Here is a 25,902-nt window from a genome sequence, read left to right as displayed (position 1 = left end):
ATCAAACATAACGGTGACAATTTGGATTACGTACGCCATCCCAAAACGTATCGTTTGCTGGTGGAACTTGTGCTGGCAAATCTTTGAATTGAACATCTGATGCAATGATTTCAATCGGATAAACAGGAATTGACGAAAGCCTAAACAAGTATCCAATTCCAGACCAAAGTGCCATCATCGCTCTCCCAAGATTATAATTATATTTACCTTCTGCTTTTCCATTCTCGGTGACTAAATATAACGAAATTGGTTTCTTTTCAATGGAGTCTGGGAACTCATGGTCTAAATGTGCGCCCATTGAATATTCATAACTTAGATCTCTTCCATCTATTTGACTTGGCAAAAAACTTCTATATGTCGCTTCGAATTGATCAACATATCTTTGCTGTTCATCAGTTAGTGTTACATGAACATCCGCTTGAACCCACGCATAATCACTCGAATTGAAATTTGGAAGATCGCGAGTGGTATTCATGGAACTTGCTTCGTATACAAATTTCGCAAACTCACATTCCATATATTCATAATCGCGATTGAAATATGTGGCTGTGGCTACAAAGATAAGATATGGTACTGATGAATTTGTCTTTTCTAATTTTTGCTGATATTGACTATAGCTTATAAGATGGTCGCCACCACCGGCTATACCGGCTTGTGTAGAGCCAGAAATAAAGATAGCATACATAATCCAGAAAACAGTAACAGCTGTTAAAATTAGACACAATGTCATCATTGGACAGGATGTGTGATTGTTTCTACCGTAGTGTCTTTTTGATTTGCCACATGGTTCCAAGTAAAGATAAATTGGATAATATACAAAAAGAAAAACCATGGCAAGATAAGTTAGCCAGTGAAATGCTTTTTCTGTTGATGTTACATCTAGAAAAGAAAGATCTGGATTATCATTTTTTACATTTTGATATTCCACAAAGAAAAAGAAATAAATGCAAAAGAAATGAATGGTAGATATTACCAGAAGGCAGGAACAAACAATAACTGCTGGTTTAGACACTTTTTCTTTGTCAATCTTATCGCAAAAAGGTTCTGGTATGGTATTATAGTATACTGGTAGCTAAAAACGAATTACATCGATAAAATCAAAAAATGTACCACCCAGGACTCGAACCTGGAATCTCATGCTCCGTAGGCACACGCCTTATCCATTGGGCCAGTGGTACTGACGTATTATAAGAAAAGATCATTATAATAATTGTTATATGAATTCACTATGTACTTTTATTTGAAAAAATTGGCGGGAAAAATTTTGAGAATTTTTCTCTTTGATTCAAACACCAATTTTTAAATTACTGATTTACCTATTAAAAATAGAAAATTTATTCATGGATCTGAACACTAGTGAATTATTTTAGCAAAAAAAAAAAAATATAATATTTCATTTTATATTTATAACTAATTTTCTTTTCCAATCTTATAAATAGATCATATTTTAATACCAGTGATTCAAAATCCATTGAATTCATTTCTATTCCAGATTTTTTTTGATTTGCTAATAGAAAAAACAAACCGCCAATTCCCTAGAATTCAATGGGTATTTCGGTTAGGAGGCGGACACACAAGAATCCAAAATGAGCAATTCCCAATTTCCAAATAGTACACAAGGAAATGCTCCTTTAGGCGTTAATTACCCACAACAAAATCAATTGAATCATGGGAATGTTTCAAGTTCACAAATTCAACCACCACTTTTTGGGCAAGCACATCAGCAAAGTTCACCAAACGTAATAATACAACCTTTTGTTAACCCTCAAACAAATCCACAGGCAAATCAAATCAAAATAAATACTGTACAACAACAACAAAATCCGAGTCAAATGGATCCTCAACTATTAAATCAACAACTTTTAACAATGGTACGACTAGCAAACTACATAAAGCAACAAGGTTCATCAAATGTAAGTCCAGAAATAATTCAGCAATTTCAATTGTTATGTATGAATCCTTTATTATGTCAATACATAAATCAAATCAATAACAATAAACCACAGCCACAAGCAGCCAACAAACATGCAAGCACTAGAAGCACTGCAAGGGCAGGTACTATTTTTGATGAAATGATTGTTTCAGATGATGCAGATGTTGAAGCTGAGAATTATACATCGTCATCAGAGGCTGAATTCAGTGAATCCTCCGAAGAAGAAGAGGGTGAACATGATGGATCAGATGTACCTATTACTGAAAGTCATATTAAAATCCGAGAAAATCGGAAACAAACTCATGTTGACGAAAATGAAATATTCTTTAATGAAGAAGAAGATATAATCGAACCTCAAGCGCCAACGTTTGGAGCCGATCTTCTTGAGCATATGTACATGTCACGTTTTCATGATGGAGAAGTTCAATATCTTGTCAGATTCCAAGAAACTCCTCCAGGCCTATGCCAATGGGTTCCTGAGTATCTTCTTTCGATGGTGCCCAATGCAGAATTCCATCTTAATCGATTTTTGTCAGATCCAATATCTATTGATGAGATACCAGATCCAGACAAAAACAATATTCCTGTTGCTCATCGAAGAGAACATCCAGACGCACGGCCAGAGCTTCTCTTTCGTCTTACATATGACCAAACTGATCTTTTTTATTGGGATATTCCAGATGACGAAACCTTAGCAAGCTATTATTCGACCTTAATTGATTACGTAGAGGCAGATCCGACACCTCCAGAGGGCGAATTACCCGATCCGAGATCAAATGTGATAATTTCGAAAAAAGGCGAAACGATGCGTTCATACCAAATTGAAGGTCTCCGATGGCTTGTTGATTGTTGGCGTCAAGGACATGGCTCTGTATTAGCGGATGAAATGGGATTAGGAAAAACGATTGAATTATTATCTTTTTTATCTTATTTAAACCATTGTACCAAATGGGAAGGGCCATATCTGATAGTTATTCGATATAGTACCTTTAAACAGTGGTGTGATGAGATTCATAAATGGACAGATTTGGTTTGCATTCCATATATGGCTGATCCTGCACGACGAAAACTTATTCGTGATCATCAATTTTATGCTTTAGATGAATTAGGGAATATCATTCCAGGTCATTTAAAGTTCCATATCTTGTTAGTAACATATGAAATATTAATGAAAGATTATGAATTAATTAATACCATTAATTGGAATGTTGTTGTCTTAGATGAAGGGCATCGAATAAAGAATAAAAATGGGAAAAAGAATCATATGTTAGCACAATTAAATTGTAAACATCGAATAATATTAACAGGAACACCAATCCAAAGTTCATTAGAAGAACTATGGTCATTATTAAAATTTGTATCGCCGAATTGTTTTGAAGATGAACCGAATGAATTTAGTGAAGACATTGATAATTTACCTGAAGAAAAAGTCCTTGAAATTAAGCAAACTATTTCACAACATTTATTACGAAGGTCGATACTTGAAGTCGAACAAAGTATAGCACCTAAAGAAGAAAATGTTGTTTTTGTAACATTAACAGATGTACAAAAAGATTTAATTCGGTTAACACATTTACATAAGTTATGGAGATTAAGAGGGAAAAAAATGACAGAAGAAGATGACGCAACTAATGAAGGATTAGCAATCTTAAAGATATGTTCACATCCATTTTTAATACCAGAAGCGGAAGAATTTTATACAAAGAAACTTAAATTAAAACGAGTCGATTTATTATTAGCTGTCTCTGCTAAGTTCCAATGGCTTGATAATGTATTACGCGTATTAAAAAGAGGTGGACATAAAGTATTAATATTTAGCTTTCGAGTTGATTTATTAAAATTATTAAATGAATTTTGTACTTTAAGAGGTTATAATACGGAAATGTTAATCGGTTCAATGGATGATAATGAAAGAAATTCATCAATCGAAAGATTTTCTTCAATCGATTCCGATTCGTTCATTTTCTTGATCTCTACACGTGCAGGTTCTGAAGGATTAAATTTGACTGTTGCTGATACTGCAATTATATTTGATCCTGATTGGAATCCTCAAAATGATTTACAAGCACAAGCAAGATGTCATCGAATTGGTCAAACGCAAAAAGTCGATGTTTTAAGATTAGTATCATATCAAACATATGAACATGAAATGTTTATACGTGCGCAACGTAAACTTGGATTATGGTTAACAATATTGGGATCCAAAGAAGAAGATAAAAATGTTGTCCAACATAATCATAGTAATGATGAATTCATGAATTATGAAGAGTTAAAGCCACCAGAAATCGAATTCATTAGTGATAATAATATTAATTTAAAAGAATTATTACCGAAAATTTCAACAGTTGTTTCAGATTTCTCAATTGATCGATTAGATTTTCTTGAACAACCATTAAAACATGAAATTACTTATGATAATGATATATTAGATGATGAAGAATTTATAAATTCATTTCCACTTCAAGAAGATTTAGGTATTCGACGAAGTACATCACGACCAAAGAATTATGAAAGTGAAAACTTTTCATTTGATTATGATACCATGGTTAAAATTTATGAGAAGATGAAATTATATGGTTATGGTGAATGGAATTTAATTGCTTTAGATTTATCAATGCAAAATGAAGATGAAATTAGTTCATTTTGTATAGTTTTTATTATATTTTCATTTCGTGCATTAAATCCAGGCGAAATGTTTTATTTACCATATTTAATTAAATTAATATTACAAGAAGATAAAACTTTTAATATCGCAATGTTAGTAACTGAAGGTAAAACACGTTGGTCGAATGTTTTTCCTGAAGATACTGAATATTTTTTAGAAGTCGAATCATGTAAAAAGTTGAAAGATTTAATCTTTAAAAATGCGTTTGAATTTTTATCCATTTTAGAAATGAAATTAATTGCGAAGTATTGGCTACAATTTAATTCTCGTGAATCATTTGATATTAATTGGTTATCACCACCCGTAACACAAAAAGATAACGAATATTATCAATCGATAATTGATAATGAAAAATTTGATCCATTTAATTTACGTGTTCAAGAAATTGTATCTAAATTAAACTCATTTCTAATTCATGCAAAACAAAATGATAACGCTTATCAATTCTCTTTTTGGAACAGTATCGAATTCTCAGCGTTTTATTCCACGTGTACAAATTATATATTTAATACAACAGATATGGTAAACTTTCATGAAAAAGCAGTGATTCCAACAAAATCCACTGATGAAGTCGAACAATTTTATATGAAATTCTTCGAATTAATTGAAAGTCATACAAAAGGACCATTAACATTACCGAAAACTATGCATAAAATGTCATTAGCACCTGAATGCTTTAATAATATGCGCGGATTTTCTACTTGGAAAACATTAACTTATCGGAAAATCAAAAACTTGAAAAATCGACATATTTTAATCAATAGAATTAACCAAAAAATTCAGGAAATCCCTGATATGCCTGAGACGCCTGAATGGAGTGATTATCATAATAAAAAATATTTGGAATTAGTAATAAAATATGGAATTGATAGTATGACCGATTTATTAATCGATCAAAGATTCGGATTCGAACAATTCGTTTCTCCTTCAGATATGGCGTATATTACTGGTAAGAAGAAACGACGAAATTTGGCGTTGTCAAGATTACCTGAGTACGTATTCAATGAGGAACTTTTATATGAATACGTAACAGGCGAAAAAGGTATTAAAGAAGAGAAAAAAGCAAAAAAGCCAATGAAATATAATAAAAGTAATAAATTCGATTCGGATTATGTGGTTAATGAAGATGAAAATGATGATGATAATGATGACCAATTCATGGGAATTAGAACAAGAAAAAGAAAAACAGAAATAAAATCGGATATATATGAGATGGAAGATGACAAAACTTTCTCTGATGATGATGACGATGATAAAGATTTTGAAATGTAATGTGTTCTATCATTTATTTATAAATAAAAAATAATATTTTTTTATGAATAAAATAATTTTTTTTTATTTAGTGAATATCCACTAAAAAGAAAAAATTCGTAGTTCCGAAGTTAACATATATCACACGCTTCTTTATTGGCATCCTTTTTAGGTTTAGGTTTCTTCTCTTCACTGACGCTTTCTTCTCTTTCCTTGCGCTCTTTTATAACTTTTGCTGCTTTAAGAAACGTTTCATTGATATTTAGACCTGATTTGCTTGAAACATCGAACAGAGGAAGGTTGTACTTTTCTTTGAATTTAAAAACATCGTCTTGTGAAACAACTTTTTCTTGATCACAATTGTTCCCAATGAGGAAAAGATCTGCATGATCTTCATTAACTTTCTATTATTGAATCCATCCAATCACTTACCATTTTGAAGGAATGTGCATTCGTATAGTCAAATGTTAAAAAGAGTCCATCTGCACCTCTTATGAAAGTGTACGTAATATTCAAATATTGTTCTTGTCCATCAGAATTCCATGCTTGCAAATTGATTGGTCTTTCATCAATGGTCGTTCGTTTCACCTTGAAATCTAAACCAATAGTAGATAAGAAATTTTCATTAAGTCGTTCTCCAAAGAATTGTGTTATTATTTCATTTTTCCCGACAGATGTATCACCAATAAACAAGATTTTAATAACGAGTTCTGGTTTTTCCATGTTGATGGGTTGTCTTTTTGTGCAGAAATGACATTTTACATATTGACAGTCTTTGTTTGACAAATATTTCTTAGCAATTTCCAAATACGTTAGGTAAATGCATGACTCGCTTCCACCAATTTCAGAGTCTGTAGTACCTATTTCGGTTGATTTAACAACTGCAGTTGATCCATTTTCTAATGCAATATCTTCTGCCCTTAGTTATCGTTTTTCTAACCTTTTCCCAGTTAATTATCCATTACCAACGATTATTCCAAAGGAAGATAGAATTGATCAATTTTATGAATCAAATGAAATTGAACCACATGAAGAAATTCTAACACCAGAATATAAAGAATTTTTATCAAAAGTTGATGATTTTCTTATCCAATTTTTTAAAGAATATCCATTTCGTCTTCATGTATTTTTAACAGCTGAAAATGAAAATGGTGCCATGTATTTTCTATCATCATTTATTCGCCCTTCAGTTTTACCAATTATTGAAACATCAAATGTTAATCTTGCAGCATCATTTGTTGCAGATATTTGTGACTACCAAATTTTATATGACTTTTTTTCACCGCCACGTTGTATTACAACACCAAATTTCACAATTTCTTCCCAAATTGGTGATTGCTATGATCTTTCTGTTCTCCTTACCACCACACTCACTGGCATTGGTTATGATGCTTTTGTTATAGTTGGATATGCCAATCGTGAATTAACGTTTTCAGATCTTCGTTATAAAAAATGTCCTGGGATCATACGTAACGAAGAAAAAGAAGACACTAACAAAATCCCTAAGAATAAATACCTTGAGAAAGTTATAAACAGAGTTCTGGACCTTCGCTCAAAGTTTGACTATAAAACGGAGCACCCCGAACCCGCCCCAACACCACATCAACCAGATCCCATTCCACCACCAGATGAATATGAAGGTAAGCGAATTTTCTCATGGGTAATGGTTAAATCAGCAAGAGTTGAACTTCCAAATACAGTTTTTATTGATTGTTCAACAGGTGATCAATATCCTTTAGATTCCCCATTATTTGGTTATATTGAACTTGCTTTTAACCACCAAAATGTGTGGATTAATTTACAGGATATTGATGCACCTAAAAATGATGATACATTAAATTTTGAAGAAACAAATTTATGGAAACCTGTTATTTCTGAAACACTTAAAATGCCATCACCAGTTATAAAAAGATTACAAGTTCCTGAAAAACTTATTTTCCAAAAATATCCAAAAGGTGAAAAAAAACTTTTATGGCAAGATACACTTGAAGAAAGATACGCTGCATATACAAGGCCTGATGGCTTAGTTAAACGCTTTTTTATCTTTCAATCATCATTATCTGATATTTATGAAGTTCGAGAAGAATTTGCATCTTTAAGACAATCATTAGTCGAGCGAAGAATTTTTATAAAAGAAGAAGAAATGTATGAAAGGTTTGAATCTGGTAATAAATCCTCGATTTGTACACATAAAATGAAACATAATCAATATCGATTATTAGAATTTGATTCTAGTCAAAGACTTGACAAGTTAATTTCACGTTATGAATTATTTGGGCAAAAGATTGTCGAAAAATTTGGTGATCGAGATGATGGGCTTTATGAAAGAAAAATTTGCATCATAACCGATAGCAACCCCACATCAAAAGAAATTCTATATGAGGGTGGCCCGTATATTGAAAGGATTACGCAAAAGTACCGGCCATCGTCACAAGTACCATTTTCATATACAAAAACATATGCACTTGAACAAAACTTTTATAAAGTATACTTTGATTTTGTTAATCATATTATGGGTGTTGTATATCATCATCAACCAGGTCGTATCACTAATTTTAGTATTGAATATCGAAAAGAAAATGAAAATGACAATTATTATATAGCTGATCCATCGAAATTTTATCCTAATCCTCCTGAAATTGATCAATGGTATATTGATCAAACACAAAACAAATTATTAGAAATCTGTAAATTAAGTAAAAAAGATTCCAAGAAAATAGCAGAAGAAATAGTTCAATGGATCCAATTTAGAACAGAAGAAGAAAGTCGTCCATACTTAAAGATGAAAAGTATTGATGTTGCATTACATCGTAAACTTTATTCTATGAAAGATCAAACGGGTGTAATGGTTGATCAGCCACCGCCAGAGCCTAAATCGGAAAGTGATGATTTAGATGAGAAGAATCGATATCAATTATCGATTAATGATCCATTATCAGTTTACTTCCCTGTTGAACAAGTAGAAATGAATGAAGAAATAGCTAAAGATATATTTAATAAAGCAATCGAAGCATTGAAGCTAAGGCTACATGAAGAACATGAATTATTACAAAATAGATTAAATCAAGAAATAGCGGCGTTGAAGAAAAAGGTGTTGGAATTCGAAATGGATCAACATCAATCGATGTCTAAGAAACAAAGTGATGAACATCAAGAGTTTTGTAATAAGAAAACATTTTTGATTTCTGTTCTACAAAAGAGATTAAAAAGATTCGAAGCTACAGCAGCAAGAAAATTATTCGATTTAATGAAAAATTTGAAAAATCATCCAAAGTTAATGCCATTCTTGGGTGGTACTGATTTAACTATGGAACAAGTTGACGAGAAAATTAAAGAAATGCAGAATATAGATAAAAAAGATTAATAAAAAATTTATTCATGCAACAATATTTTCTGAAAGTTCTTGAAGTTGTCTAGAACAAAATCTATCTGCAAGATAATCTATAAGAATTTTGATACATTCGACATGATCTTGAGGATTAATTTGATTAAAAATTTGTATAATCGTTTTCATATATAATCTATAATCACTGGTTGAGGTTGGTTCGAATTCAAGGGGATTTATTATTTTATTTTCATCTGTTTCTATGAAATCTTCAAGAAGATCTAATGATAAATTTAAATTACTCATTTGAATTTTATCATTTATGTATTGATCATCACTTCGTCTAACTACAATTTTATCATCTGGCTCTGTATTTTGTTTATTTCCTACTTCTTCTATATCAAAATCGTCCATTTAAAATCTTGAAATTATTGGCCAAGAATCAAAAAATATTTGTCAAAGAAATTTGAATTGTTTTATGAAATGCCACACTCTTCCATGGATCAATCTCAAATCTTTTCAGATGATCTAATTGCAGGAAGAGCTATACAGCAAATTGTTGATTGCGCTACAAAGGACAATAATTCTTTGTCTTTTTTTAGTGTGGTTGGTTCAAATATTGAACCAAAATATTATCAATGTTCAGAACAAGAAGATATGTATACAATAACAGAAAATGCTCAATTTCCAGATGAAGTAAATTATCATTACGCTTCATCTTCAAAATGTGCAGATATTGGTTGCCTTCCAAAAATAGACAGATTTTATTCTATTCTTGACAATAAAATTATCTTTTGGAGAACAAATGGAATTCCTACATATGAAAGCATCACTGTTGAAGAAGAAACAATTACTTCTGTGTGTACAATTATTGCACCAAGAGAATATTATCCTAAATCAGTTTCATCTCTAGTAGTTATAGGGACGCCTTCGTTTATTAAATTATTTCCAATAGCTAATGATAGAATTTCACCAGAATTTTCTGATTTTATCCAATTAGATTTTGCGCCTTTATGTATGGATGGTGATTTTGGTCAATTTTTAATCGGTGGTTCTGATGGGTGTATACATATGTGCAAATTTATGGAGCTGGAAAAGATTACTGAAGGAACTAGACTCGAAATTACAAATGTATCGACAAAATGGTATAATTTCCTTCCAAAACTTTTGTTACTTAAAAAGAAACCACAGATCACAAAAATTATTTATGATAGTTCAAGTGAATTCATTGGTGCTCTTGATGAAGATAATCGAATTTTAATGTTTAATTTCAACTTTTCACAAGGACTTCAGAAATCAGAAATCTTTATTCCACCTAAAGGAACCAAAATTGCGTCAATTTCATTAGTTCCATTATCTGATTCTGATGAAATACGTTTAATTGCATTTACATCAAAAGGTGAAAGACTTTATTTTGGTACTACAAAGAAGTTATTTTCACTTGTTTCTGGAATTGGACTTCGTGGTAAGCGTTCTCCTCCAGTTGAATTAAGTGATAGAATTGTTAAGGATGGTTATTATATCCTTGGGTTTACATTATTCATTTGTAATGATAAATTTGTAGTTTGTCGTGCTGATACCTTCGAAGGATCAGAGTTTATTGCAGAAATTCCAATTGATGGAAACGGTTTGAAGATAAACGGTCTCCCGCATGTTTACTTCAACCAAAATTACTTTGTTAAATATCCTATAACTTGGCAATACCTCATTACTCCACCTCCTGTTTATGTCTTAACTACAGTAGGAAGCTTTAAAGTCAATTTGTTACCACCTGCAACAACAATTAAACGAATTATTGCACAAAACCATGGATGTTATGATAAAACAGTTCATGATTGGATGAATTGTTATTCATCGAACGATGAATCCTTTGCATGTTGTTTATTGATTTCATCAGATGATCCAAACTCAATGTTCATTAGTACTGAATGTGAAAAACTTCTTCCATATAAAGAAGACTCTACACCTAAGCCACTTACACACATTACACATTCATTTTTTGTATATGTATCTCGCCTATTTAATCTTCTCTGGGGTTCACCATGCTTTTTCACAACTCCAATCACCATTAAAGTCAATCCCATTATCAAAACAATCCAAATTGAATATATCCAAAAACTTAATCATATATTAAATTTAATCAAGTCATACAAAACCACCACAGAATTAACAGAGGAATGTTCAGATTTACTTGATGAACTCATAAGTCTTATAAATTTAATGATCGAACTTATTCGATTTTTACAAATCATTAAATCACGAAAAATATCACAATTAATTAAAGTTGCTTTTGATCAAATTGACAAATCCACTTATAGACGTCTTATTCTTCAACCCATATATTCACCCGATTCTACGCTATCATTAGAATCAGCATTACGTACATTTGTTTCCAAACTAATTGAAGTAATACCTAACGAAAACGATTTAACCAATTTATCAGCCGAAATATGCACAGAATGTCCACACTTTACATTATCGGCAGAGTATCGCCTAGAACAAGCTATTCATGACTTAGAGATGGCGCCTAATGTTGAAGAGAAAGAACAAAAGCAACTTATAGAACAATCAGTTGCGACATTAATCCATTACAGTGAGTACGAGATTAACTTAGTTTTAGTTTGCAGTATCCTTATCCAATTACATCAATATGAACGAGCGATTAATATTGTTGTGTCACGAGTACATTCAATTGATGAGAATCAACGAGGTTATTATTGGTTTAAGAATGGATGCGATCCAGACGATTATAATGGCGAACGAATGTTTAATCAAATATATCAATGTTATGAATCAGTGATCGAAATAGTTTATACTGATGAAGGAATGGAAGCGATACTTAAGTGCGATGATGAGATGTTACATTTATGTATCTTCCAACGATTATTTAATTCGAATGAGATCGAAAGGTTATTAAGTATTAAGTCTCCTTATCTTAGAGATTACTTAATGGATAATGCGCGCGAATTACTTTGGCAATATTACGTGTCTGTGAATGATTATGAATCTGCAATTAATGAGTTATTACATACTTTGATTGTATCTGATTCTGATATTAATATCGAGAAAAGAATAGAATGGATCCAATTAGCTATTAATTATTCGAAAATTATTAATAATTATAAATGTTTGGAAGAAGCAAATTATTATAACGATTTAGCAAAAATTCAAAAGTCAATTTACAGGTTTACAAAATCTGACGAATTCGCAACGGCTTTGCTCTCAATCGACGAACTTTTGGATAAAGCTATCAATTTGGATTTGTGGAATAACGTTCTCCAAATTTATGAAATTATGAACTTTACATCATTGGAAAATAGAGATATTAAAATAATTGATGCATGGGATCATTTGATATTTGGTTTGGATTGCGTTTCGGAAGATGAAATTAAATTGAAATTGGGTAAAGTGTTTCATGAACTTAAACCTAATTCATGCGTATTAAAGACTTCTTTGTTCATTCCAACGTTCGAAGACTTTGCAAAGTCAAAGCATTTCGTGGTAAATTGGGTGCCTGAAACATTAATAAGATTCGGAATTCCGAAATTTGATATATATAATGGTTACGTAGAGATGTTAAGAAGTCCGATTTGTAATGACTTATCTGTGAAAAGGAGAAACAAATTGATATATAACGCACTGTGGGTGCTGAAACAAGGATGTGATGGAAACTATGATCTGATTTCAGACTTTGTTAAAAAGGTAACTTCGGATGAAAGTCAGCCTTATCATGAAGAAATAAAATTCCTCCTTTCTAATGAATAAAAGATATAATTTAAATCAGTTGTTTTTAAGAAAAATATTAAATTAATTAATGAGAAATTTAGAAGTAAATTTATTTGAAAAATTGATAAGTAAAGAGACTATTGTGATAATGTTCAAATAAAATATAATGCAAATAATTTAAAATACACCACGTGTATTTGATTTTAATACAATATAATTTTCCTCTATATTACATATAATAAGGTATTCATTATATTATATATTATACCTTAAACACATTTGTTGGAAGAACCAACCCTACTAAATATTTGTTTTGCTTCTTTTTACAGTTTTTGATGAATCATTTCTTCTCAAGATCTTATATACAGTTTAAAAATTTTACTGTACCAGGTTCAAAATTCATAACTTTAAGGACTTTAGTGTATAAATCATGGAACGAAAGTAGCTTAAACATTTCAACTTAAAGTCAATTTCACAAAGCATTTAATTATTTTGCATATATTTGTTGTTCGATTCAAATCTTTATCTATCTTTGAAGCGTTTAGTTCAGGTAACTGGAGTATGCCATCTTTGCTTGTTATAATTAATTTGATAATATTTTTCTATTTTAGAGAAAGCATTTTATTTATATAAAAAAAAATCATTTGAAAAAATTAGAGTTCGGAACTATTTATTATCAATAATAGGAGATAAATACGTCATAAATCTTTTAATAAAATGAGATTACCTCATAATGACAAAATGGTAACTGCCCATTTTCTATATCTTACGTATCGGCTTTTCTATCGGCGTCATTCTTGGTCCAGATGCGAAATGTGATGCTGCAATGGAGCACGTTACCAAAATGTACGTTATTTTTTGGTCCAGTCCATCAGACTGCCAAATTTCGGCCAAGTACTGGAAACTAGACACTAAGTATGATGAATTTTTCCCGTACCTTGACATCCCATCGCAGACTGCTGGGAGAATATCATCTGCTGCTGCATTAGCATCTGGTAATGATGCCATTACGCCATCAAAGAAGTCTGTTACCATCTTAATTCCAGACTCCACATTTTTCATCTGATGTAAGTTACGTAAATGTGTTGCTGCTTTGTCAAGTTTGACAGGATCACCAATCGATGAGACAGGTTCACGAACAGCTTTCTGCGCTTCACGATTGTCCTTTTCGAGGGCACTGTGATATACCTTAAGAAGTTTTGCATGGAAAAGGTTGGCTACTGCATAAAAAATTATGAAATTTGTTCTCATCTTAAACATGGTTGGAATATAATGGAATGGTACAACTGTAAAAACAATGTCACTTATTTTGTCCATGTATGAGTGTATCATTTCAAGGACTTGATATCGATTTGAAATTGTAATTTTTGTTTTAGAGGCAACTGCTTCAAGTTCTTGAAGAACTGCTGGAAGAGCAGGAGAACGTATCCTGGTTTTAAGGAATTGAAGTGCATTTGATGGATTTTCATAACCAACTTGGATTTCATTACATAAAGGAGGAATTGGTGATGGAATAAAAGGATTCACAGCAACTTCTTCCATTTCAAATGTAAACCCGTTGGTTGTAGAACATGGTGTAGTTTGTAGAATTTCGAAGCAAATTTTATGATCAAAACCTTCAATAGGAATCAGAATGTTATTTTCTTGTTTAAGCACATACTTCCCATTACCGTATTGTTTGAGTATGTTCATGTTTGACTCATCTTCAACAAATAAATAAAGAAGAGGATCTGTTAAATTTCCAATATTATATTCGGGTGGAAGTAAAAGATGATACATTAATGATGGATCATTTTTAAAATTGCAAGCAATGGTTCTAAATGCTTCGATCAATGGATGTGAATCGAGTTCAATGATCTTCATTTTAACTGAGTTTTAACTAGCTTTGAACCTGTAAAAGTGGTGAATCTGATCAGAAATAAAGCATTGAATTTTTGAAGAAAAAATGTGCTTAAACGGTATACGATAGAATAACGTTATTTAAAGATATTTTCAAATATTGATATTTCTCACAAATAATAGAAATCTGTTTTAATCAATAATTCAAATTCATAAAGCATAGATCTTACGGCTAAAGTGTAATAAAATTTCATAATAAAAATAGAATTAAAAAAACAAATTTTTACAAGTTTTAAATTTAGCTCATGAATTTAACTAAAATAATCAATAAAGGCACCATGGTATCTGCTGGGAGTTTGCAAATACTAAGCAAATAAATTTTTATTTTTTGTGATATTAAATTATGAAAAATCTATTTGCAAATTATTTTAATAAATTGCATGTTGTGTATTGCTGATTTAGTTTTTAGTAATAAACTTGAAATCATGCATCAATTTTTACCAATTTAAGCAAAAACAAAAAATTTTAAACGATATTTCATATCACATGTCGTGAAATCAAATTTTGATGTTCAAATTGATGTTATTTCACATTTATTTTAGATGAATGTACGCGATGAGTGCCAATGCTTTCTGATGTACCTCTCTGAACTGGAGAAAATGACAATGTATATGAAAAAAGAAGCTCAAGAGTTTGTTAATCAATCAGAAGAAATATTAAAAAATGATCGTTCTTCATTAGTAAAGATTCAAGAAGAAAATGACGAATTAGAAACGGAATTACAAAATGAAGATTTATGGCTAAAACGTGTAGTTAATGATTATTTCAGTTCTAATGAAAGTTTACTTACTTCAATGTTGAATTCAATTTGGATATTATCATCGAAAGAACAAAACTGTTTGTCCATCATTAAAACCAATTCCGTCATTCCAATTATTGTTGAATTACTTCTTAACGAACCAAATGATGATATCCAAAATGCGACAATTGGAATATTTGCGAATTTATTTCAATCAAAAGACACAAGACATTTACTACTTAAAGAGTTCAAATCATTTGTCATAAATGTTTTAGATTATGTCAAAGAAAATTGTCTTTCAAAATCAATTAATGCCAAAACGTTTGAAACATCTTTAATTATGATACACAATTGTATTATAGAAGATGAAATTGCAATGCATTTAGTCAAAAGTAAATTTCTTGACGAACTTTTAAATCTCATTAAGTTATATTGCAATCAAACGAAAGTTTTTGATGTTTTAATACAAATTATAAGTAACATCATAACGCAAAAATATATTAATTCATTTGACATTAATGTTATTAATGAAATATACGCCATAATAAGACAAAGTAAACCAACTTCGCAAATGATTGAATTGTTAACAAAAATAAAAATTCTTTTTCCAAGTATAGAGTAACAAAGTGAAATTTGACAGATAATTCGACTTTTTGCGTACTTTACACGCCGATGAATACGATAAATACAACTTTTGTGTAATCAAAAATTTTTTATTCATTCATAACTAAAACTTTTCTTTATTTTTTGTATATTTTAAACATAAACTCTTTGTGCTTGGGCAATATGTATGTGCTCCGAATGAGGTACCGAAAGAATTCGCATGATGTACATTTAGGGATTAAAAAATCCCAAAAAAAATGCATAAAAATTATTTCTTACATAAAAGAAAATTATTAACAAAATTATAAAAAAACAAAATATGGATGAGTAAAAAAAGAGTTCTTTTTTATATTTTTTGAAAAAAACTGTTTTAAATTATTATAAAAAACTTTAAATATCAAAAATATATATCGAATAAAGTATATGAACAACAATCAAATTGGTATCTATTCCTTCTTGTTTACTAAGGATTTTAATTATATTTGTTTTACCATTTTTGGATGCTATTATAAAAGCTGTTCTAAATTATTTTTATGATATCCAAATAATGTATTGAAATATTACAATAAAAAAATAAATATCAAAACAAACGATTAAACATTTTTAGCATTTAAATCAATTCCTTTTTGCTTAAGTAAGAGTTTAACTATGTTAATATAATCATTTGCGGATGCAATCATAAGAGCTGTCCAAAATAATTTAATTTATTTCCATAAAATGTTTTGAAACACAAAGCTTTTTAATAAAATATTAAATGAAATATATAAACATTTTTGGCATTAATATCAACACCTTCTTTCTTAAGAATTAAATCTACTATTTCTGTATCATTTTTAAGTGTTGCACATATAAGTGCTGTTCTAAATACTTTGAATAATTTCCATTAATTGTTTTGAAATATTAAATCAATTAAATAAATAACAAATAATTAGAACATAAATCTTTAGTATTAACTTTAATTCCTTTTTGTTCAAGAAGTAATTGAGCAATCATAGAATGATTTTTTATTAATGCCAAAATAAGTGCTGTTTCAAATTGTTAGAATATATTTCAAGTTATATATACATATTCCAAATTATTAAAACATATTATAAATTATTAAAACATATTTTAAATTATTCAAATGAATAGTTTTTGCATTAACATCAATTCCTTCTTTATCTAAAAGTAATTTTACTATTTCTATATTATTATTTTTAACTGCTATATGAAGTGCTGTTTCAAATTATTAAAACATATTCCAAATTATTAAAACATATTTCAAATTATTAAAACATATTTTAAATTATCAAAATGAATGTCTTTTGCATTAACATCAATTCCTTCTTTATCTAAAAGTAATTTTACAATTTCTATATTATTATTTCTAACTGCTATATGAAGTGCTGTTTCAAATTATTAAAACATATTTCAAATTATTCAAATGAATATCTTTAGCATTAATATCAATTCCTTCTTTTTCAAGAAGTAATTGAACTATTTCTATATCACCTCTTTCAGATGCTAAAATAAGTGCTGTTTGAAATAATTTAAATAATTTCCATATATTATTTTGAAATAGAAAATTATTAAAATAAATTTTAAATAAAACAAATGAATATCTTTAGCATTAATATCAATTCCTTCTTTTTCAAGAAGTAATTGAACTATTTCTATATCACCTCTTTCAGATGCTAAAATAAGTGCTGTTTGAAATAATTTAAATAATTTCCATATATTATTTTGAAATAGAAAATTATTAAAATAAATTTTAAATAAAACAAATAAATATCTTTAGCATTAATATCAATTCCTTCTTGTTCAAGAAGTAATTTAACTATTTCTGTATGACCATATTTCGATGCTAAAATAAGTGCTGTTACAAATAATTTGAATAATTTCCAAATATTGTTTTGAAATAGAAATTTCGAATAAAACAAAAAAATATCTTTAGCATTAATAACAATTCCTTCTTTTTCAAGAAGTAATTGAACTATTTCTGTATAACCATATCGAGATGCTTTCATAAGTGCTGTATCAAATATTTTAAATAATTTCCAAATATTATTTTGAAATATAAAATTATTAAAATAAATATTAAATAAAACAAATAAATATTTTTAGCATTAATATCAATTCCTTCTTTTTCAAGAAGTAATTGAACTATTTCTGTATAACCTTTTGAAGATGCTTTCATAAGTGCTGTTTGAAATAATTTAAATAATTTCCATATATTATTTTGAAATAGAAAATTATTAAAATAAATTTTAAATAAAACAAATAAATATCTTTAGCATTAATATCAATTCCATTTTGTTCAAGAAGTAATTTAACTATTTCTGTATGACCATTTAAAGATGCTAAAATAAGTGCTGTATCAAATAATTTAAATAATTTCCAAATATTATTTTGAAATATAAAATCATTAAAATAAATATCAAATAAAACAAATAAATATCTTTAGCATTAATATCAATTCCTTCTTGTTCAAGAAGTAATTTAACTAATTCATGGTTATTTGATCGAATAGAAAAAAATAAAGTATCTTTTGGAATTTGCTCATTTTGTAATAAATATTTAAAAAGATATAAGTTTCCAGTTCTTGCTGCTTCATTAATGATATTTTTATTAATTTTCATTCCTTCTTTTTCTAAATATGTAAAAATTTCATAATTAAAACATGAAACACATTTTTCTCCTAATTCTTTTAACCTATTAATATCTTCAATTTTATTTTCATAAATATATTTAAAAATATCATTTCGATGGAATTCAATTGCTGTTTCATATGCATCTTTAAATGATGAATGATTTTGTTCACATAAATGAATAATTTCTTCATTTCCACCTGCAACTGCATATTTACCTGCGTTCATTACATATGCACCATTCATAAGCAAAAATTTGAAACATTTAATTGATCCAAAAAATGCTGCATAATCAATTAATGTAACATTTCTTTGATTAATAAATGAACAACTTTCATAAAGTGATGGTTCAATTTTTTGGTTAAAATCAAAATTACTTTGTGATGATATTTCTTGAAGTTTTTCTATTTCATCGTTTCGAATTATTTTTGAAATTTCATTTGGATTATGTCCTTCTTTAATGAATTGTTTATGAAGTTCCCAATTGTTTTTGGAAAGTTCTTCGTAATTATTTAAAAAAGTATTTTCCAACAAATCAAAATTAAGTTGAAGTTTATTTAATTTTTCTGATTTATAATGTGCAAAATATTTTGTAGTTATTTTATTAATATTTGGCCGGGCTAATTTTTGTACAATCATTTTTTCAATAAGATAACATGTTTCTTGTATTTTAGTTTGGAAAATAGAAGTGATTTGATACGAAAAAATATCAAATATTTTTGGGATATTATTGTTTATTTCTTCTTCTTTTGCTTGAATTAAATGTAAATAATTTAAGTATACATCGCTTAAATTGTTTTGTGAAGAAAAAGCAGAAAAAACTAATAAACATACGGAAGCATTGAATGTGTATGAAAAATTTTTGTCAAAACAACGTATTGTATTATCAACTGATAGTGAAAGATTTTTTTCATTTATGTTGAATATGATTTGCTCGAGTTCCCGTAAAATTTGCATTTCGAAATGCAAATTTTTGATAATAGAACTTTTTTGTAAAGTTGCCACTTTTCATTATAAGCTTACACAGAACATGTGTTCATGTGAATAATTTATTGATTTTTTGACCAAGAATAACCAACTTGAGGAGCTTAGTTTATCAAAATATGGAATCAACGTGATAAAAGTACGTTTTAACTAAATTTTATCAACATTATTTTTGTCCAAACACATTGCTCAAAATATGATAAAAGTTATACATAATTGTTGAATGAGAATGAAAAACGAATGTTGTTATACCAGTGAATACAAATTTATAAGATATTAAACTTTATTTTCGAATAAAACATTTCACATTTATTGTAAACTTTAAATACATATTTTAGTTCTTCTTTTCGTTTGCTTCGCTTTGGTCCGTAAACAACTCGAAGCGCATTCTTGTATATGTCACAAAATATGTATCTTCGAAGATACATGTTTTTATAAAAACACTAAAATATTTACATTTAATAAAATCAATTTGAATTTTTCTGGTTCACATCGATATCTTCGCCATACATCTTTTTCAGCTTCTTCATGATATCTCTAGCTGATGGCCTTTTGTCGTATTCAGTCTCTGTCATTTGTAGAATTAACTTTTTCAACTTTTTTGGAAATTCGTTTTCTTTCACCACAACTTCTCTGTCCTTTTTGAGCTTCCTAATCGCGATCATTCTTTCCATAGTGGTGTTAAAGTTACCGAATATCTCCAAAAAGATAATTCCAAGCGAATAAATGTCCGCTTTTGTTGAGATCTTTTCGATGCTGTAATGCTCAGGCGAAGCATAAAGCTCTGTACCAAATTCCATAGCATTGGGGCCCATCTTGTCACCACATATCGAAATCCCAAAGTCAGAAAGTTTGGGTTGATTATCCATTCCGATTAAGATATTGGAAGGTTTCAAATCTCTATGAATTATGCCAATATCATGAAGATATGTAAGGCCACGGCATACAAAGTAGGCTTGTTGTAGCTTGGACTTGAAATTCAGGGTTTGACAAATATCAAGAATATTTTTGGACTTACAAAGTTCCATTTGAATATAAAATATAAAATGGATGGGTTGCTTACGGGATCCCTTATAACCAGAATACTCAATGGCTTTGACAGGATTTCCAGATATGCTAAATTCAACCCATGAAGTATAATAACGTACAATATTGGGATGAATAAGATTGGTCATAAGCTGTACTTCTGTGATGAGATCCTCAGGATTAGTTTGATTAAGTGGTTGACGAATTTGTTTAATGGCATACAAGCAACGATCGATTAAATGAAGAGCTGAAATAACTTTGACATCAACCCTTGATGCAATATCTTCAACAAAAGAAAACTCTGTTTGAAATCTTGACCAAGAAGGATTATTATTATTATTTGAACCATTATTAATTGGGTTTAATTTTTTCATAAAATTTACACGAAGAAGTTCTTGCAAGATATCGCTTGCTAGACCATTTTTTCCTCCAGGATCCATGATCTCACAAAATCTTTGGAGATGAGACATTGCCTCAGAAAGATTTGAATCCACGGTTGGACTTCGAAGAACAGCGGGAACAATTGATGTGCATTTAGATAAAACTGGTTCGTTTTCTAATTGTTCTTCTTCGCTTTCATCATCGTAATCCATCGTTTAAAAAGTGACTCCAAAACTTAATTGTCCAACCAAACAACACACAGACGAAATTTCAGTACAAATTTAGCCAATTCTTGTATGTTTGGCATATGCTATGGTATATTTAGTGGGTTTTGATTGATCTGTTAGAAATATAAGTTAATACTTTTGCATGCATCAAATACTCTTCTGAAACTAAATTAAAAGGAAATACAAAAACGGACAAACAAGCACTGTTTATTGTAAATCAAAAACTTTGTGTAATACAAAATAAAAGTTTGTTATTCTTAACAAATCATGATGTGTCTTTTTTACTGATCATTTATTTACGACCTTATAAAATTAAGTCTAAAATCATCTGTAACTCTCTAAAGTAATATTATCCTCTTGTTTGAACCAAAAGATAAAAAATGGCCAATTTGTGTTATGATGTATCCAACGCAAATTTTGAATAGTTTATTTATACATAAAAATGTTTTCATCAAAAATATCCATTTAATTTTAAGAGTATCAAATAGACAATTAGAGATATATTTTTGGCGCTATTTTTTGGAGGGAAAGAAATTACTTCATTTTTTAAATGTCAGGCAGAGGAAAAGGTGGTAAAGGTCTCGGTAAGGGAGGTGCTAAGCGTCATAGGAAGGTTATGCGTGAAAACATTCAAGGTATTACAAAACCAGCTATCAGAAGATTAGCTCGTAGAGGTGGTGTCAAACGTATCAGTGGTGATATCTATGAAGAAATCCGTGGAGTTCTTCGTCATTTCCTCGAAAATGTTATTCGAGATTCAGTTACGTACACAGAACATGCGAGAAGGAAAACAGTTACAGCAATGGATGTTGTTTATGCCCTTAAGCGTCAAGGCAGAACACTTTATGGTTTCTAAATAATCTATTTTTTTTAAATTATTTTTGAAACATACTTTGATTATAATTATTCCCAATGACAAATACCAATTTTTTTATAATTATATAATTTTTTATTATCAAACAATTCCAAATATTCGTAAAATATTTTCGAGAAAGATTTATGCAATCCGTGATTTAACTTAAACAGAAAAGGTTTTTATGTTCCTTTAAATCTAGTTTCTACGCAAAACATATTTCACTATACGTGTCCCAGACCCACAAGTCTCTTATACGAGAATCTTTTTTCTAATAATTTCCATTCCTCTTCATTACTACTTTCTGGTATCTCTATATCGAATTCCCATGATGCTTCGACTTCGTCAAACTGTTTAATTTCCATATTTTCGTATGAATTCGGAACTTGTGAATACATCAATTGAGAAGCGGCTGAAGTTGATTGGTCAGTATCATCTTCCCAAGCCAGTACACGATCTTCTTGAATTACTGTACTCTTTTTCATCTTTGTCCAAGCATTTTGGAACTTCGAATGAAACTTTGCCCCGAACTTTTCTGTAAACAATTGAACGTCATTTTTCGGTTTCAAGATGCAATCGATGTGCGGAATGTCTGCAATTTTCTTAATAAATGATATTAAAACAGAAGGTGATGACAGTGCAGCACCATCGAAAGATATATGACGGATTCTATCATTATTACTAATAATTTCATATAAAATATTTAATCCTTCATCACCAATTTCATTCTCATCTAAATTTAGACGATCCATTCCAGGATGTTGAATAAGCGCACTTTTAAGTTCCTCTAAAGCTTGGCTTTTCATTGGCTTTAATGTCTGCTTTAGAGAAAGTTGTTCAACCGTCGAATTTGAGAGAAGTTCTTTGAGTGAAGTAAGAACGGCACTTTTTTCGTTCTTGGGGAAGTGGCACCTGGAAAGTGACAGACTTGTGATGTTTACATTTTTCGTTATCAGGTTTAGAAGACGACCAAAAATGACACTGTCATCCATACAAAGGTTAACAATCGTTGGATTCAGTGATCGTTCTGGTAATGTCGTAAGAAGAACATTAAAGTCGTTTTGATTGATTTTAGGTCGAGAAATTGATAATGTAATATATGAAGAAAATGTTTGCTTAGTCAGAAAAGTGGCGTAGCTTTGGCCACACCATTCAACACGATTTAGAGTAAGAGAGGTTAGGGAAGATGGAAATCGGAATTTACCATTGTATGATTCAACCATTAAATTTTTGGAAAGATCAATTGTTTCAAGCTCAAGATTATCAGCATATACACTAACGAGGCTAAGGAACGCGTTAATGTCGAGGCCACAGTCAACTACGGAAAGGTTTCTGAGATGTGAAGAAATTACGAGATTTGCTAGATCATTTAGATATTCATTTTGTATTGAATCAGTGCGAATAGTCAACGAAGTGACGTTTTTAAACACATCTGGAGTTCGTGCGAAGAATTTGAGACTCGATTTCGCAAAATTAGAGTTATCAAATATTAATTGTGAAATTGGTAAATTTGGAAGTTTTGCAGCTAATTCAATGCCCATTGACTTCTGTAGTGATACGCTAGTGAAAGCGAGAGCTTGTACTGATGATTGAACAAGCATTTTTATGAAATAATCAAATTCTTTAATTTTTTTTTTTTGATTTGAAAATTTCAAGAGCAATGATGCTTTTGTTCTTTGATATGATATTTCCGAGCGTTTTGTAGAGTTGTTTAAATCCTTTCCCGCCAAGTTTTATATTATCGATTGATGTGGAATATAAAAGTGCAGTACTAAGTGCTTGAACTTGTTGAATTGGAGTGGATGAGGCATCAATAACAAGAGGCCTTCCTTTTTTTAACTCATGTTTTAGGTGAGAAAGATATGACTGATCTATTGGAACATTCTTAAGTTGGCATTGGGAAACAAAAAGTGTGGCAATTTGAGATTCAACTTGCTGTGTTGTGTTTATGGTGATATCGTTGGGTATATCAATTTTAAGTGGATGATAATCTGGAAGAATTGATTTGAGATATGAACAAATAAGAGAAACAAAATTAAAACAACTTATTTGATCACTAAATATAAGTTTGACCTCTATGGTCTTGCTTGTGTTGTAAATCAAATTACATTCAGGGATTCCTTTACGAGCATTAATTTGTTGAATAGCAATCCATGGAAATGAACGCTTGATTTTTAGTGCTGATAGTAATGTCTGCTTTGCTAGGTATAATGAAGATGATGAAACAACACAAAATATCGGTTTATTTGCTCCTTTATGCTTTGATGGAACAGAAACCCATTGACTTGTTAAAATACTTTCTACCCTTGAATTTATGTACTGTTTTATATCCTCTGGCGTTATAAAATTAATATACTTAAATTTGGGATTAATTCTTTCTCATTTCCCATCATCAATGTTTATTTGGTACCCAAATTCAAACCGTTAATAACTTTTTCATAACTCATGCCTGAAAATAAACGTTTTCCATTTAAGATATTATTCCCATCTTCTTTGCAAAATGTTTTGCACATACTGATAGAGCACCTTGTTATATTTTTCATGCTGTTTTTAAAGGATTATTCAAAAGGCCTGGAAGATATGATAAAGATCTTTCAGAAGAAAATGTAGAAGGAAAATTACAAAATATAGCAAAATCTTTACCAGGGTATGTTGAAATTGTTCTTCAAGATTATGTAGAAGGTGGATTAATTGTTGAAGATGGAAAAGTACTTCAAAGATTCACATGGGTTTGTTCATGGGTTGAAAATAGAATCAAACAAACTCATTATATCGAATTAGATGCATCCTTCAAGGCCACGAAGCCTTACTGTTATTGTTGCATCAATAGTATTCGGAACAATAAATCGGTTCCAATAGCTTTATCAATTGAAATGAAAGAAAATTCACATATTTACGAAAATGTTTACTGTAGTATTGAGTCATTTGGAATTAATTCTGAATTATTAAATTCCATTCCAATTTTGTCAGATATGGAAAAAGGAATCATAAAATTCTCAAAAAAATGAAATTTAACACGTTTCTTTTGTCATCGACATATTCTTGAAGTTTTTGGCAATCCAATTTTAAGGAACTGGGTACTCAGATTGCTTGAATGTGTCAAAGAAGAACAATATATTCGTCTTTGCTTTCAAATTTCAGAAGAAATTTCGATTTGGTGCAGTCAATTGGAACCTGAATCAATACCAGAAAAAATTGACTTAATATATGAGATGCTTGACATCAATTCATCTCATTTACAATATAATGTAAAAAAATGGGCCTTATGAGAAAGAATCGGATTTCATGTAGGTCGCTGCACGAATCACAGTGAATCCTTTCATCATGTAATTAATTCACATTGTTTCATTCGAAATAATTTTTTGGATAGAGTAATAGGCATTACTAAAATGATAATTAAAAAATATACAAAACAAGGAGAAGTTCATGGACGAACAATAAGGAATCGATTTTGAAAATATTCGCAATTTAAATCCACAGCAATAACAAAAAGATGGGATCTTTCTAAGTATTCATTAGATCATTGTGAGTGTGGTTGGAATGATTATTATTCAAGTATCTTAGGTGTGAGATTTCCATGTATACATGAAATTTTTAATAATATATTCAATAGAGCACCATCACCACCAGAGCTTATTATAGAATCTTATTCACAAATAAATG

At 29.8% G+C, this 25,902-nt stretch overlaps 7 protein-coding genes across 7 annotated transcripts; 3 read left to right on the top strand and 4 right to left on the bottom strand.

Moving 5' to 3' along the window:
* Position 1: 1 nt before the first annotated feature.
* GO595_005870 (uncharacterized protein) lies at positions 2-733 on the bottom strand (the record flags this gene model as incomplete). The annotated part of the gene is made up of 1 exon (XM_067919159.1): positions 2-733. The coding sequence occupies one exon, from the start codon at positions 731-733 to the stop codon at positions 2-4; it is 732 nt and encodes a 243-aa protein (XP_067773906.1).
* Positions 734-1,586: 853 nt separating this feature from the next.
* On the top strand, positions 1,587-9,213 carry GO595_005869 (SNF2 family N-terminal domain containing protein; the record flags this gene model as incomplete). Its single annotated transcript, XM_067919158.1, has 2 exons — positions 1,587-4,569; positions 6,707-9,213. 2 exons carry the CDS (start codon positions 1,587-1,589, stop codon positions 9,211-9,213), a joined length of 5,490 nt encoding a protein of 1,829 aa, XP_067773905.1.
* Positions 9,214-9,672: 459 nt separating this feature from the next.
* Positions 9,673-12,939, top strand: GO595_005868 (nuclear pore complex protein; the record flags this gene model as incomplete). Its single annotated transcript, XM_067919157.1, has 1 exon — positions 9,673-12,939. One exon carries the CDS (start codon positions 9,673-9,675, stop codon positions 12,937-12,939), a length of 3,267 nt encoding a protein of 1,088 aa, XP_067773904.1.
* A 720-nt stretch (positions 12,940-13,659) lies between these two features.
* GO595_005867 (uncharacterized protein) lies at positions 13,660-14,763 on the bottom strand (the record flags this gene model as incomplete). Its single annotated transcript, XM_067919156.1, has 1 exon — positions 13,660-14,763. One exon carries the CDS (start codon positions 14,761-14,763, stop codon positions 13,660-13,662), a length of 1,104 nt encoding a protein of 367 aa, XP_067773903.1.
* A 5,456-nt stretch (positions 14,764-20,219) lies between these two features.
* On the bottom strand, positions 20,220-21,371 carry GO595_005866 (interferon-induced, double-stranded RNA-activated protein kinase; the record flags this gene model as incomplete). Its single annotated transcript, XM_067919155.1, has 1 exon — positions 20,220-21,371. One exon carries the CDS (start codon positions 21,369-21,371, stop codon positions 20,220-20,222), a length of 1,152 nt encoding a protein of 383 aa, XP_067773902.1.
* Positions 21,372-21,936: 565 nt separating this feature from the next.
* On the top strand, positions 21,937-22,242 carry GO595_005865 (histone H4-3; the record flags this gene model as incomplete). The annotated part of the gene is made up of 1 exon (XM_067919154.1): positions 21,937-22,242. One exon carries the CDS (start codon positions 21,937-21,939, stop codon positions 22,240-22,242), a length of 306 nt encoding a protein of 101 aa, XP_067773901.1.
* A 221-nt stretch (positions 22,243-22,463) lies between these two features.
* On the bottom strand, positions 22,464-23,840 carry GO595_005864 (Leucine Rich Repeat family protein; the record flags this gene model as incomplete). Its single annotated transcript, XM_067919153.1, has 1 exon — positions 22,464-23,840. The coding sequence occupies one exon, from the start codon at positions 23,838-23,840 to the stop codon at positions 22,464-22,466; it is 1,377 nt and encodes a 458-aa protein (XP_067773900.1).
* Positions 23,841-25,902: the final 2,062 nt, after the last annotated feature.

Source organism: Histomonas meleagridis, assembly GCF_020186115.1.
Source record: "Histomonas meleagridis strain 2922-C6/04-10x chromosome Unknown contig_4, whole genome shotgun sequence".
NCBI classification, from domain to species: domain Eukaryota; phylum Parabasalia; order Tritrichomonadida; family Dientamoebidae; genus Histomonas; species Histomonas meleagridis.
The sequence above is the reverse complement of the archived record's forward strand: the minus strand, read 5'-3'. Positions and strand labels throughout refer to the sequence as shown.